General features: G+C 41.6%; 1 protein-coding gene across 4 annotated transcripts in view; it reads left to right on the top strand.

The window, feature by feature from the left end:
* brinp2 (bone morphogenetic protein/retinoic acid inducible neural-specific 2) overlaps positions 1 to 14,431 on the top strand; it is a 292,899-nt gene that overhangs the window by 144,939 nt on the left and 133,529 nt on the right. For all 4 annotated transcript variants that reach the window (XM_082514232.1, XM_082514233.1, XM_082514234.1 and 1 more), the window contains 2 exons: positions 401 to 591; positions 2,827 to 3,008. In XM_082514232.1, the coding sequence (XP_082370358.1) occupies positions 401 to 591; positions 2,827 to 3,008 (373 nt within the window). The remainder of the gene's footprint in view (positions 1 to 400; positions 592 to 2,826; positions 3,009 to 14,431) is intronic.

The raw sequence follows: 14,431 nt of genomic DNA, 5'->3' as shown, positions 1-14,431 counted from the left end.
CTACATTCACACATTCATACACCAGACTGTTTCTTATACATACAGTGTTAACACGCCACAACAAGTGTTACTTTGTCTGTGATCTTTATGACGTTGGCCAATAGGATCACATTATAGATAATAGATCAGACGTTTCTTTTTTTGTGACCTGCGGAGACCTTTTTTTAACATATAATGGTCAAGACAATCTCACAATGAAAGACAGCAAGTCATGATTTTCCAGGGACCATTGTGCAATAAGTAGACTCTCTCTCTGTAGTCACTTCAGAAATGTATGACTGTAACCTTAAATGTTCCTGTCATTATATTTAGCAGTATATTCTAGTCAGTTGCCTGTAATTCCACATCATGCTAAAATGCTCGAGCATGTAATCACTTTTTCATGTATTTATAATTTCAGGGAGTTCAGCCACTGGAAGGTGAACAGCCTGGCTACGGAGAAGAGAGATTTCCTCAAATCTCCATTGCCCTTAGCACCAGAGTTCCTACGCAACCTGCGGTTACTGGGCCGACGACCAACCCTGCAGCAAATCAATGAAAACCTCATCAAGAAGTACGGGACCCACTTCTTGGTTACTGCCACCCTGGGAGGTAAGGGAGGACTGCAGGTGACACACTCTCCTTTATTCTCGGGTTAGGAAGTGTCGGGACACGCCAGAAATAGAGAAACCGTTCGTTTTAGGTCTCGGAGGATGTTGCCTGTGTTAGTGTAGCTCCAGGAGTCTAGCTGTCCTTTTATACCAAGAAAGAGTCTCACGTTTTAAGTAGAAATAGCAACAATGCTTACATCTTGCACTTGCAGCACTCAACAATGCTTGTCTCCCTCAGAGGTAATTTTCCACTCATCGTTCCCTCTGATGAACATTAGAGCCTCGCAGAGCAGAAGAGGGATTAAAATGACCTGTTTCATACCCCCGTGTTTCTTCATTGGATTTCTTTTTTGCCTCAATCCCCAAGGAGAGAAGTAACTCACAAAACAGATCGGCAGCAGCATCGATCGTGTGAGGGTCGGTCACAAAAACAAGAGTGAGACCTGTGTAGTGTTCAAGATGACAACCTAGTGATATTGATAAACACCTAATCTCAGTCATCAACTAGTATAGTGCAGATATACAAGTACATTTGCAAGGAGTGATAGTGAGTCTAGGCATATGTAAGGACCCGGTCAGGATTTACAATCCTAGGTTACTCAGATCATTCAGCCACATAAAATATGCTATGAATATATGAAATTGGAGATTTTACGATGATATAATTAGTCTAAAACGTCTAGTGCATCATATTTGAAAAACCAACATAAATTGCACAATACATTTTTCAGCAATAAATTGAAAAAAACAAACAAAAAACTTCAAATGTGCAAATTAATAATTAATTTAATTACTTTTGAAAAAAATTGTCAGAAGGTTCAGTTTCAATTATTTCACGGTTCAGGCTTGAAATGTTTAATACCAAAATTACCCAAACACAGTTCACATAGCAGACAAATCCGGTTCTCTCACAGGAACAGTCTCCTAACAGCCGCTCTGATATTCACGTCTGCAGACGCCTAACTTTAATGCCACTTATCACTGAATGTATGCACTGGAGCAGTTTCAGAGATGGAGCCGGGGTGAATGCAGTGTCACACTGATAGTGTCTATGTGTAATTAACAGCCTCGACTAAATGGGCAGATCCATTCTGCATACTGATTACTGTAGCAGAGTTAAAACGCATGAAATATCTGGTTTTTGTTCTCTTTTCTTCTGCTGTGGTTACATCTAAGTGTATTTTGTTAAACAGTTGAGTGAAAGTGAAAGAGTGAAAAACTGATTCATTCCCCCCCCCCCCCCCAAAAAAAAGCCACTCAGCCTCAGAAAGGTACCTTTTACATTAATAAAATGAATTGCCTTACACTTTGTGAACAAAAGTACTTTTTGGCTGTAGTTGTGACCTTGCACTTTGCAATAGAAACTCAAATGAAAAGGTGGCGGTAAATATAAACACCCTGCGCTTCCCAAATAACTGAACACCCATGAATTTCAGATCAGAGTTAGTCTCTCTGTGTTTCTCTGAATGGCTTTAAAGCCTCTTGGCACTCATCCATAAATAATGGTGTGTTTTGTTGAAGACCAAGAAAATGTGGCTTTTCTAAGCAAATCTTATGCTTAGCAAGACACTTTTGGAGTGGCGGCTTTGCTAAAGATCACACTTAAGCTCCCATTCAGATTCAATTTAGGGAGGTTGGGAATAAAGTGTTCCCTGTAGTGTCCAGTAATTGAACTTATCACTCTGAAAGTTTTAGAGAAATTACAGTAAGAGCTGTCTGCAATTTATTTGGACATTACACGGGCAAATAAAGGTGTTTGGTGCATTTACAGTAAGAGAATCCTGCCTCATGTGATTTGTTAAAAAGTTTCCCACATCAGTAGCTGCTGGCATTGCTGAGAAATACTTGCTCACGCTTTATATTGCTTACATGTTTTAGCTTGCACGAGATAAATGCCACGTTCGCCTTTCATAATTTCAAACGATTGGTGTCTGGGGAAGGAATACAACCTCCTCTCTTGCCTGTGTCCAATTTTAGTGGCAATGGTTCTGTTGCTGCCAATCCAAATGATACAGTACCTGCACCTCAGCAGACAAACCACAAAACCTGAAGGCCTTTCCAAAGAAATGTCAAACTCAAAGATTGTCACTCCAGTTTTTCCAAATATAACGTACGCGCTCTTCTTCATTTGGCTTTTTATCCACGTTAAAGAGGATTCAGAAAGAAACAAATGATTTTCTCAATGAAAACTGTTCATCACAGAGTGCTCTGTAAAATAATTATCATCGATCCACAGGAGAAGAGTCTCTGACCATTTTCCTGGACAAGCAGAAGCTGAATAAGAAGTCCGAAGGCAACAGCAACAGCTCAGTAGTGTCTTTGGAGCTGCTCCATCAGCTGGCCGCTTCCTACTTCACAGATCGAGAGAGCACCCTGAGGCGACTGCACCACCTCCAGATTGCCACCTCTGCTATTAAGGTACTGTTCACATTCACACAGCAAATGCACCTGGAGCACATGCTCAGATGTATAGTCTTTGATTTACTAAGAAATTAGTTTTCAGTATAAACCATGTATATGCAAATGTGTGTTTCTGAGTGTTTGCAATTCTCTAGATTCAAAAAGAGTTACGGAAAAAAAAGACACACAAATTAACACTCCTATAAAACTGTCCCTTTAAAATGCATTGCTCCATGCTCCACCTAAAATAAATGGCTCTAACAAGCAATCTTTTTTTTAAAGCATATTTTCAAGGTGCGTCGTTGCTCAAAAGCTGGCAAGAGATGAAAGTGCACAACATTTTTCAAATGTAGCAAGCTGGTTTAAAAGGACAGTGCATGTGCTATAACCCACAGAGGCACCAGAGCATGGCAAATGGCAAGTTTCTCCAAAGTCCCGATGTGAAAAGCAGCACAGTCTCAGTGTGGGTGCATGCATCTGGATCACACAAGGGTTAAAAACACAATTATCATTTCTTTTCAAATAAAGCTGTTTGATTTTAGCAACGAAGTGGCTGCGACTGTCAAACTTGAAGCGATTTTAACACACTCTTACAGCCAAGTTCATTTTATTTACCTGCACACTCAACACTTGATGTGATGAGTCGTCACTTAGCCAAAATCCACCTCTGGGCTTGTGCAAGCTCTTTAATTGCGACGAGGCTCAGTTTTGTTGAAAACACTCAAAAACACAGTCAAATAAATCCTATTATCTCCTCTCTGCCTGGTTTTACCTTCCCAAATCCCCTCCCTTCCAGACTGGAAGCAAAGCTTAACCGAGCAATGCATTTTTCACATCAGAACAAATCTGTTGGCTTTCACTTGATGACAGCAGGTGTGTGGGTGGGTGGACCATGCCTTCATGCTTTAACTTAAATATGAAATCTGATTGAAATGAGTAATTGCAAAGTGTCAGCCTTGTGCGTACCTTGTGTGAGGTGGCTCCTTTCCAAGCACAGTCGCCGAAAACACGGCATGCAGAGGTGAGATTGGCTCTCAGACCTTTTTTGGCTGCCAACAGTCTCTTTAAAACAGACCCTGAAGTACTTGATTGCTCTCCCAAAAAGCCTTGAATGGTTGTGCACAAGAACCGGGCAACACAAAGGACTCCTGGACTTATTGCAAATAGCTTTTATTGGGAGAGAGAAAAGTTTGATTAGTATGAGGGCATGAAATGGAATTTTAATGAATGAGAAAAGTTTGTTTAGCTAAAGGCAATCTCAATGAAAGCAGCATCAAAACAAACTTCCCTACAATGCAGGCTTGGTCAAAAAAGAAAAAAAAAAAGATAACCTCTGCGTGCCTACAGCTTTTATGCTTATTGACACGGTTTATCCCAGCAAACCGTCGCTTTAGAACGTGAGCAAAATCAAAACAAAGGAATTTTCTTGCTTACTTAAGTATGCAAAGTATGAGCGCTGCATCTCACCACTGCAGAAAAGGCTGCTAAGCTTGAATTAATTATGAACTGAAATCTTTGCTCAGCGTGATCCGTTTGTGCTGGGGGAGGCTAATGAGTGACTGGCGCACTGAAACAATCCGTCAGCTTCTGCAAAGTAGTCCACAATGGCAGATAAATAAATTAGTAGCGACCATTTAGATCTGTTTTCCACATCAGTGAGTCTGCCTTCAGTCCATCCAGTGATATTCTGTGAAGAACGCGTCCAGAACCCAACTGCTTCTCATGCATATTGAACTGCATTCCTACAGTCACGTATCAGTCATGTATACAGCCAGCTTAGTGTATTTGGTCTGATTCAACAAAATCATTAATGCAATATTTGGAGTTTCAGAAGAATCGATATGTAGTCAAATATTTGCCGAGCGGTATTATTAAAGTAAAAACAAAGTTTGAGCTCTATCTCTGAAATCAGGTCCTTAGTTACCATGTTGTCTCTTGATGCTTGCTCAATCATCCAGGTAAGTAAATCTCCAGAAGTTGATTCTGTTCATCTGGACGTAGCGTAGCATAATTAAATTTAAGGAACTGACCTCCCAGCCCATTGTTTCTTCACTGGGCTGGTTTCAGTCATTATGCAAATGTACTGTTTATAAGATCTGGGGAAACCTGCAGTCAGCTGAGACTGAAGAAGTCACTTGGATGAGTGACGAAATGTTTCTCCCACAAAACGCTACGTCCAGATGAACAGAATCAACTTTTGGAGATGTTGCCTCTTGGCTCTGCTTTTGTAAAGGAGAGTGTGAATGCTCTAATCCAAGTGTTAACGACCAAGTGGACATCAGCTAAAAATATAGTGGTTTAATTTGAGTGATGTAAGTAGGTCATAGCGGTGGCATCTCTGTGGCTGGAAAATAAGTCAACATGGGAGTGCCAAAACTGCAGTTTTGCTAATGGCAACTTGAAGCTGACTTTAGAGATGACTCCCATCAGCATCAACTCTTTGGATGGGCTTCAGGGGTCCAGGCCCACCCAGTAAAGTCTCACTAAAGTAAGTTACACTAATTCACGCAATTTGCCCATATCGATTCAATTAAATATATATTTATTGAATTCATTATTATTTGATCAACAGTAGTTCTGCAGCAGTCGTAATGACGAGCATGACAGAGGATGACACTGAGTGGATGGGCCTGTGCAGGTCAAACTCTGGGAAGTACCTGTCATACCTCTTTGAAACTAAAAAGAGGTTGTTTGAAAGTATGACCCTACTTGTAATTGCAAAACACAAAAACTGCCTCAGCCGCCTGAGATTTTGGAGTATTTTGAAATAAATAGCAAAGTGACTAAGGTGAATGTCCCCTTGTCAAAGCTGGTTGCCCGTCGAGCTCATATGGTTTGTTGTCAATCATGACTCCCATGAAGAACTGTTGAAGTCTTGTAAAAACAAAACAAAAAAACAAAAACAAAAACTTGAACTTATTTCTTAACTTTTTTGTCAAGGTTCAAAGTTAATATTGTGACTGTTATTATTGAAAGATGTACTAAAACAGGCAATTATGTGATAAATAACATGGTTTCCTAATATGGTCACTTCTGGCTCAAGTAGAACAATGGGGCAGTCGGTAAAATGCTAATGTTGAGGGTTTCAAATGTGAAACCAGAGACCAGTATGTGATGTAATGGTGTCTGTTGGGAGTGTGTAAGCACTCAGTTTGAAACTACAGCCCACTATACCCAGTTTGGTGTATGCAGCAAGGCTGGACTGGGACAAAAAATCGGCCCGGGCATTTTGACTAGAGACCGGCCCACCAGGATAAAGATTGAAATGTGACGTCATTCAGGGATAAAACCGCAAAGGATTCTGGGAACTTGTGGCAAGAGGTACTAGCGCACGCAGGCTTTCAATTGAACTCAGTTACACAGCGATAAAAAGAAACCCAAAAAATGGCAAGAAGCTGTTGTATTATTAACTGCAATAGCCGGTCGCATGACAGCCACGGGAAGCCGATGGGTAAAGAGATCGTTTTTTTTTATCGGATTACGTCGTTGAAGTGAAAATTTTTAAGCCATGTTTCCGAAGTAAGAGCCGACGGATGGTCTGGATATACCAAATATAACATCTCAGAACACTCCAGCTCACATGTTAGTCTGATCCAAGCATTCCCACAAAGGTCAGAGTTTTGTAGTGGTTAATGCGTCATTTTTCTTAACATAATTGGTGATATAGATTACAAGCAAGTCTGGCGCTGAACAGAAATTGTCGCGCTATGCTCCTTTGTTTATTGTGCATAAATAGTGAATTGTCCTGACACAATATTGCGTTTCGCTTCTGTTATAACCATGGTACACTGACAAAACCATATACTTTTATTCACAAGATAAAACAGTTGTTTTGTATCACTAATTGTCCATTGCGATTACAACATACAATATTATTGTCACTGCTACATTTCTGTAATGCTACTGTAACCGGTTTCTGCTTCATCCCGCTGCAACAGTTCGGCCCAAACAGACTCCTCGACTCTGCGTTGTGTAGTGTTTTTAAAAAGACAAGGAGTCTCTGATCGATCGTTGCCACTTTATTTCCTGAATGGAAACAACGGTGTATTATCAGTGCACAGGCTCGCCATACACCACTCCGCACAGCACACTCTCGTATGGCTACGGCAGACTGGCAGCGATTACTGCAGCAATATTACAATTTCTAATATACAATAAAATAACAGCAACAACAAATGATGTACCTGAATGGAAACAACGGTGTATTATCAGTGCACAGGCTCGCCACACACCACTCCACACAGCACACTACGGCAGAACATCTCATTAGCATTCCGCTTTAGCATACAGTTTCACACATTAATAAACAAATGAAAAGTACATAAAACTGGTGTTGGACATGTGTCCACTAAGCACTTATTACACTCGGTGCTCTTCAGCTAATCAAACATGTTTTATGTGTCTGTACTACTTAGCTATGTTGTGTGCGGAACAATACAACTCACCTCTCGTATGGCTACGGCAGACTGGCAGCGATTACTGCAGCCAGCCACACCGAGAGGGGGGGCGCTGTTTCCCCATTACACTGATATTTGTGGCAAGTGGAATAATACCACATAAACACTGTTACACTACCAGAAATTATTTCCACTACTAATTAATTACCGTTGAGCTCAAAGGTCCTATTAATAAACTGTTAATGAATGTGTATTTATGAAGACGATTTGTGAGACTGGTAAACTTATGATATGTACAATAGTCTTTCGTTCTACACGGTGCGTTTCAAGGTCCTGTACCCATCCGTCGGTAAACTGTACCTGGGCTTGTTGCAGTGACCTGAAGTTACTAAACTTCATGAGTGTATGCACTCACTCCAAGAAGCGTATAATTATAAATCTGAGCGTGGTGAAAGTTGGGCAGCACGCTGACGTCTTTTGTCCACTCTTTCACTCCTTTGATTTTTTCCTCGTATCTTTTCTTTGTCTTTTCGTCGAGTCTGTCTTTGTACGGACCGGCATTGTTCTCCTTTTGTTTTGTACATTCCTTTTTTGTGCGGCAAAGAAAAAAAAGAAGGTATTGGAACCGGAGAATGAACGTTTTGCGGTGCTGCAAATGTTTGCATTTGATGCGGTACTTGGATTGTTTTGCCACGAGTTCCCGGCATGCAATGCGCGAAAATCACGTGATTGCTAAACAAGGGGGAGGGTGCATCCAGCCTCCTCGGCTGTAATTGGTCCAGCCCAGAGTCGATCATGACCAATTGGCCAATCCAACACCTTTCATTATATATACCCTTCCTAAAAAAAAAAAAAAAAAAAAAAAAAAAAAAATCCATCGGCCCATAAAAACAAAAAATCGCCAGCGGCCCACCGGGCAAATGCCCGGTATGCCCGATGGCCAGTCCAGCTATGGTATGCAGTATGAGTAATATTCTGTGAGCTGAGTTAAGTTTAGTTGTACATAATTCCACAAAGGGAAAGCTTCAAAAAATGTTATTCTTAACAACTTTTGATCATAACTCATTAACCAGCTATTAGATTAGTGTTCCTGGGTGTGTGAGGTAATAGACACAGAAAGTCAAGAAGTGTTAGCTTGAGTAACACCCACTGTCAGCTGCAGTGGGCACACCACTGACTCTTCAGACTCTTTCAAAAAGTACAAAGCCCCCCCCACGGCCAACCTCAGAGAGTTCAGCTTTTTTTGTGAGAGGGAAAGCACTGGGATGGGGTAACATTAAAATTGGAAGAGCTAGATGCAACAGCTCAACATAAGAGGAGACCAGTGTGGCCCTGAAGGTATACCAGTGAAGAGACAAACCAAGCTCAAAAGACTCCAGCTGACAGGAAAACTCGAATAAAACTACATTTGAAATGCTGCTGATCTCATGTGGAAAAAGATGGAAATGTAAATTTTACTATCCGACAAGCCCATATAAAAACTGTATGTAACTGTTTTTAATTAACAGGCTAAAATGTTCAACTTGAATGCCTTTCTCTAAACGTCCACGATGTAATTACTTTCTTGAAGTTACACATAAAAATAAGCCTCATTTAGCATTAACTTTGCTGTAGTTCTGCACCTGAAAATGTCTCCATATATCCCTGGAATATCTTTATGACTTCTGAATGAAGGAATTCTTAAAATGAAGCCTCGCTTTCATTGTAGGTCAACTTGGAAATGCCCAACCTGGTCCCTTTCACTCAAAGATTTTCACCCTGGGGTGAAGTTGAATTGTTAATTGCTCGACAAATCTGTCATCTCATTAATCTGTTCATTTTCTGCTGCGTATTTGGAATCTGCGCAAACCAGCAGCTTCCCAGTCCCATTTCCAGTCCTCATGACCCCAGGGTCCTCCCAGCTTAACATGTTTAGGAAATCTGAATAGAGCAGTGTGCAGGTAACATTATCATAAAGCCTCAAATGCCACAACGTTCTTTCAATCCATCCATGTCATCTGCCATCCACAGTCAAAAATATGAATCCTTGCACTTCCATTTAGAATCACTAGGATCACTTCTGCAGTGGGATACCACTACATCAGAAATTTCCAGAAATATATTACCTGCTGAGCCAGAATTACTTTGGAACAGAAATGTCTGACACAGTCGTTTCTGTGTCAAGAGGCTAATGAGGCTAAATTACACCACAGTCAGCTAAGAACCACCAAGACAACCTATGAAACTGCAGTTAGCAAGCAGTCATGAGCATCTCTAAGCTCTTTTTATCGGCTAACCTACTCTCCAGGTTTCAGCCAAATAAAATAAACCCGGCTTATTGGGCAGTAAAAGTGTGTTAAACCTCTTAAAGTTTAGCCGTTACAGCTGCTTCTTTCTTTTCCTTTAGACTGATACTAGCGGGAAACGCAGCAAGAAAATAGATTTTTTTTTCTATTGCAGAGTACCAGTGTAACAAAACCCAAAATAGAGACTGAAGTGCCAACTTGAATATATAGCAAGGATGTTGTTGCTGCGTGGATTTGTGCTCTGCATGAAACAAGAATCAAGATTATTGCATCCTAACACGACCTGACAGTAAGCTGAGTCATTGTCCAGGTATTAGCCAGTTTGTCAAAAGTTTATTGCTTGAATTACTGTATTAAACATCATTTGATGTGATTAACTCAAAAGAGATCAGAATAGTAAGGAATAAGCAAGATAGCACATTTTGACACACTGAAAATTTTAAATTGGGATTTAATTACTGGCTAGCCGTACCCCGATAGATGCACAACAACACCCCTGTAAGCAGTTCTGAAAAGGCAAGCTCATGTGGAATGAGTAATAACTGATGGCAGCCTGTCATTTATTTAAGAAATATCACTGTATTAGTGTTATGTAACCGTTTACCTTCACTCGGTCAAACTCCAGGCATGGAAACATGAATTTAGCGAACAAGAGAGGGAGTCAGCTTCTGAATGATAACCCACCCAGCAGTAGGAAGACCAGGTAGCCATGGTAATGCCAGATCTAAAGCTAAAGCTTCAAACAGTTTGGAAATGATAGCCACAGTCACAGAGAAGAGTTAATCTGTTTTGCTTGCTTCATGTAAACTGTGTGGGAACACAGAAATAGCGCCTTTTCCGCTGGAGTCAGAAAACACAGAAGATTCACCGATCAAAAGCACACATAACAAGTGAGGCTGAAAGTTTGCTAAAGAAAAACAGGTTACAGTGCCTTTAGAGTCTGTTGGCTAAAACTTAGCTCACATTTTCATCAAAAGACTGAAAACTAAACAAGCTGTCAAAACAAAAACGGATATAGAGTGTTGTGCATATAGATAAAAAAAAAAATCTGCAGTGGGTGTTCATCTTCATGAAAATTCAGAATTTAACTTTGCATTCAAGTGAAAATCATCTAAAAAAGTATAAACACACATACCAACTAGTTTACCTGCTGATAAGGGACTAGAGCAGCTTTTCTTCTAGACTGAAAGGCAACTTCAAACAGCCAGTGTTTTTGCACACCTGCCTGCACATACACGCATGTGCAAACACAACAAACACAGACTCCCACTTTGAGAAGAACATCCTTTACGTATGTGCTAAATGAGGCTCTCTGAATGGCATTCGGGCCACCTGCCGAGCCATGTTCTGCCACATCCACTCATCACCCAAAAGGGAACAACACTGAGTGGGATGTACTTGACCTGTGCGCATACAGGCCCTTGGGTTCTTTGTCTCTGCAGCTGAGAGTAGGCGGCAGGAGCCACATGCATTGCCTCTATCTGTAGCAGTAAAGGAGAAGAAACTCACATGTTCAGTTTAAGCTACACTTCAAATAAACAAACAAATAAATAAATAAATCCTCTGTAGCGTATGTGTGAAATCTGCTGTTTGGAAAGGTAGAGGAACTGTCTCTGTTGACGCAAGTGAAGGCATGGTATTTTTACCACACTGTCAGCAAGAGCCAAGATCGGCAGGGGAAGTGCACAGTGAAACCCCAGTCCTAAATAAAAGCTCATCACAACGCATTACGCAAGAAGGAACACGCCAACGCTTTTAATACACTGACAGAGATCTGAAAACGATGTAAAGCACAAACACCACACCTCTACAATGACGTTAAACTCCAATAATTCTTGGAGGTGTACAAAGTAGATTTGCTGATGCCATATAAAAGGAAAAATGACTTCCAAAGTAGTGAGTCCTCTAGCTCATATGCGATGGAACAAGCCAGTTTCACAATGATAAAAACATGTCCCAAATGAGGTGAAAAATGAACAAGGCACTGTTGTATATTTAGGAATTATTCTAGATACTTTTAATAACTAATAATGACTAATCAGGTCTGTTAAAACATCCAGAGATCAAGCAGTACTAATGTTCTTCTATCCAAGTGTTCTCAGGTTTTCATTGCATTCATTACTTTGAGGTAACTTCAAATAAGATTAAGATGCAGGGCACGAATGGTATCAATGCAAAACCTGCATAAATATATATTTCACTCCGAACAAATGTGCACTTAATAAGAAAGCTGAAAAGTATTTGATGTAAAATAAAACCTGTTTTATCAATAAAGAGGTTAAAGGTACACAAGAGTATAAACAGCAGTTTGTTAGATCATCAGCCATAATAAGCTGAGTGAAACAAACAGCAATGCATTACTTGATCTCACACAATCCATACAAAACTTTCTAGGATCATAGGAAAACACACACTACTCTGCTATGTTTGAACAATGCATGTTATTGAGTAAACACAAAAGACAAAGTGGTCTAGTTTGAATGATCCACTCACTGAAGGGCTCTTGGGAGTTTGAAACAAAAGCAGAGGCAGGGTGGCAGCTCTCAGGTGGGTTATTATTGAAGTTCCTCACAGGAGTTACAAAACAGCCTGGTGTGTATTCACTGCAACACAGCTGAGAGTTCTGATGCATTTATCATTTCAACAGACAGAGAACACAATTTATGTAGACCTTTAGGAAATAAATCATGATAATAAAAATCGCTGTAGATAATTTGAAAAAAGATGTATGAAATTGTTACATTATAGTGATAATTGTGCAGTTGGTTTTAAGTATTAAACCGTCACTCTCCATGGGCTTGAAAAGTGGCTAAAACCTTTAGTTTTCTTCATGAAGAATAATGATCAAACTTAATGCTTCTTACACAATCTGTAGTACATGTTTGAATTTGTTTGTTGCTACAACAAAACCTACCGAGCTGTATTGATCTCACAGTTCATTCTGCATTCAAACATGGCATGAAAAATGAAAAATCTTCAAAGTTCTTGCACTAAATAGAAACAGATGGTTTCAGTTTCACAAAATATAAAAGACTAACAAACTGTTAAACTAGGTCCACAGTGGAACAATTTGGCAGTATTTTCTTGCCTAAGAATGTGACCTCTTGACTGTGCTACAGCTGGAAATTCCAAATTATGAACTAAATTATTTAGACCTGCTCTAACTTCTCCTCTTAAGCTAAACTGGTCCATCTTTAGTCTCGTTTTTTATATTTATTATATGAATTTTTCCTCAGTGTGGTAGTTGTGGTTCTGTGAGTCATGCTGTGTTTGCTGTCTCCACTTCCTTTGTTGAGATTGAGGGTCACAAAGAACCCCACTAAGCAGCGTGTATTCCTTTATATTCCTGCTGGGTGTAGTAAAGTGTTTTAGTGGGATAACACAAGTGATGGATTTTTTTTTAGTGTACATAAGAGAGAAAATTATAGTAGGTGAAGTACAAGAGAAAGACCCGTTAATAATTAGCAAGGTCCAAAAATAAAGGACGGTCCAAAAAGAAAAACCCCAGGGATCCACTTTGAAACTAGAACGAGTTAACAAAGAACTCACCCAGCAGGTGGAAGTGTCACGGTCCGGGGCAGCGGCCGTGTGAAGAGTGGAAAGGAGGACTCAGATGCAGCACTTACTCAGATGTGAAGGTGATTTATTGACAATACTGAACATAAAGTGGAGATGGCAAAACAGAACTAAGGACGAACTAAACTGGGAGAAACTACACAAAGGGAGTGGCAAACCTGAACATGAAGGGAGAACAGCAGGGAGAGCACGCAGGGGATTCACCGGGTATGAACACAGACGACGCGACGAGGAGCAGAGGAAATCACACACTATAAGTACACAAAGAGACACTGGGAAATCACACACAGGTGGGGGAAACAGCTGGACCTGATTAACCTGACGAGACAGGGGAACACTAACACCAGGGACCAACAGAGGGAGCACAAACCCAGAACCCAGTGTCTAAAATCCCAAACACAAACCATCCCAAAACAGCCATGAATAATAATGAAAGTAATAACAATAAAGAACATGAACATAAAGTCACTGAGTCATGGTCGCAGGACCATGACAGTACCCCCCCCTCAAGGGCTGGCCCCCGACAGCCACAGAAACACACCACCAGATCCGGGCGGGCGGCAGGGGGCCCAGGACGGAGGGACCGGGCCAAGACCAAAGACGGAGGCCCCAGAGTCCCAAACAAATGTTCACAAAAAAAAACCTCACAGGGGAGCAGAGTCCAAAACACAGTTCAGGTGGCCGGCCAGGGGCCCGATAACACAGGAGGCCAGGATGGGACAGTTCAGGAGGCCGGCCACGAAGAAGGCCGTGGAGGCGCACAAAAGGTTCAGGAGGCCGGCCGTGCGGAAGGCAACGGCGGCCACTCAGGTGAAGAGGGTCCGGGGGCCGGCCGTGCGGAAGGCAACGGCGGCCGCTCAGGCAATGGCGGTCCGGGGGCCGGCCGTGCGGAAGGCAACGGCGGCCAGTCAGGCAACGGCGCCCGGCCAGTAGTCCAGAAAACGGCCGTTTAGCTCCAGACCCAAACGAGGCTGGGCCAGGCGAGGCTGAGGGCACGGAAGCCGGGACCGCAGCAGGCGGAGACGATGATGCAGACACGAAGGCCGGACCAGACGATGATGCAGACACGAAGGCCGGACCAGACGATGATGTAGACACGAAGGCCGGACCAGACGATGATGCAGACATGAAGGCTGGACCAGACGAGGATGCAGACACGAAGGCTGGACCAGGCGAGGCTGAT

Source organism: Aulonocara stuartgranti (genome assembly GCF_965226115.1).
Source record: "Aulonocara stuartgranti genome assembly, chromosome: 18".
In the NCBI taxonomy this organism is placed as follows: Eukaryota; Metazoa; Chordata; class Actinopteri; order Cichliformes; family Cichlidae; genus Aulonocara; species Aulonocara stuartgranti.
This window is presented reverse-complemented; position numbering and strand designations above follow the sequence as displayed.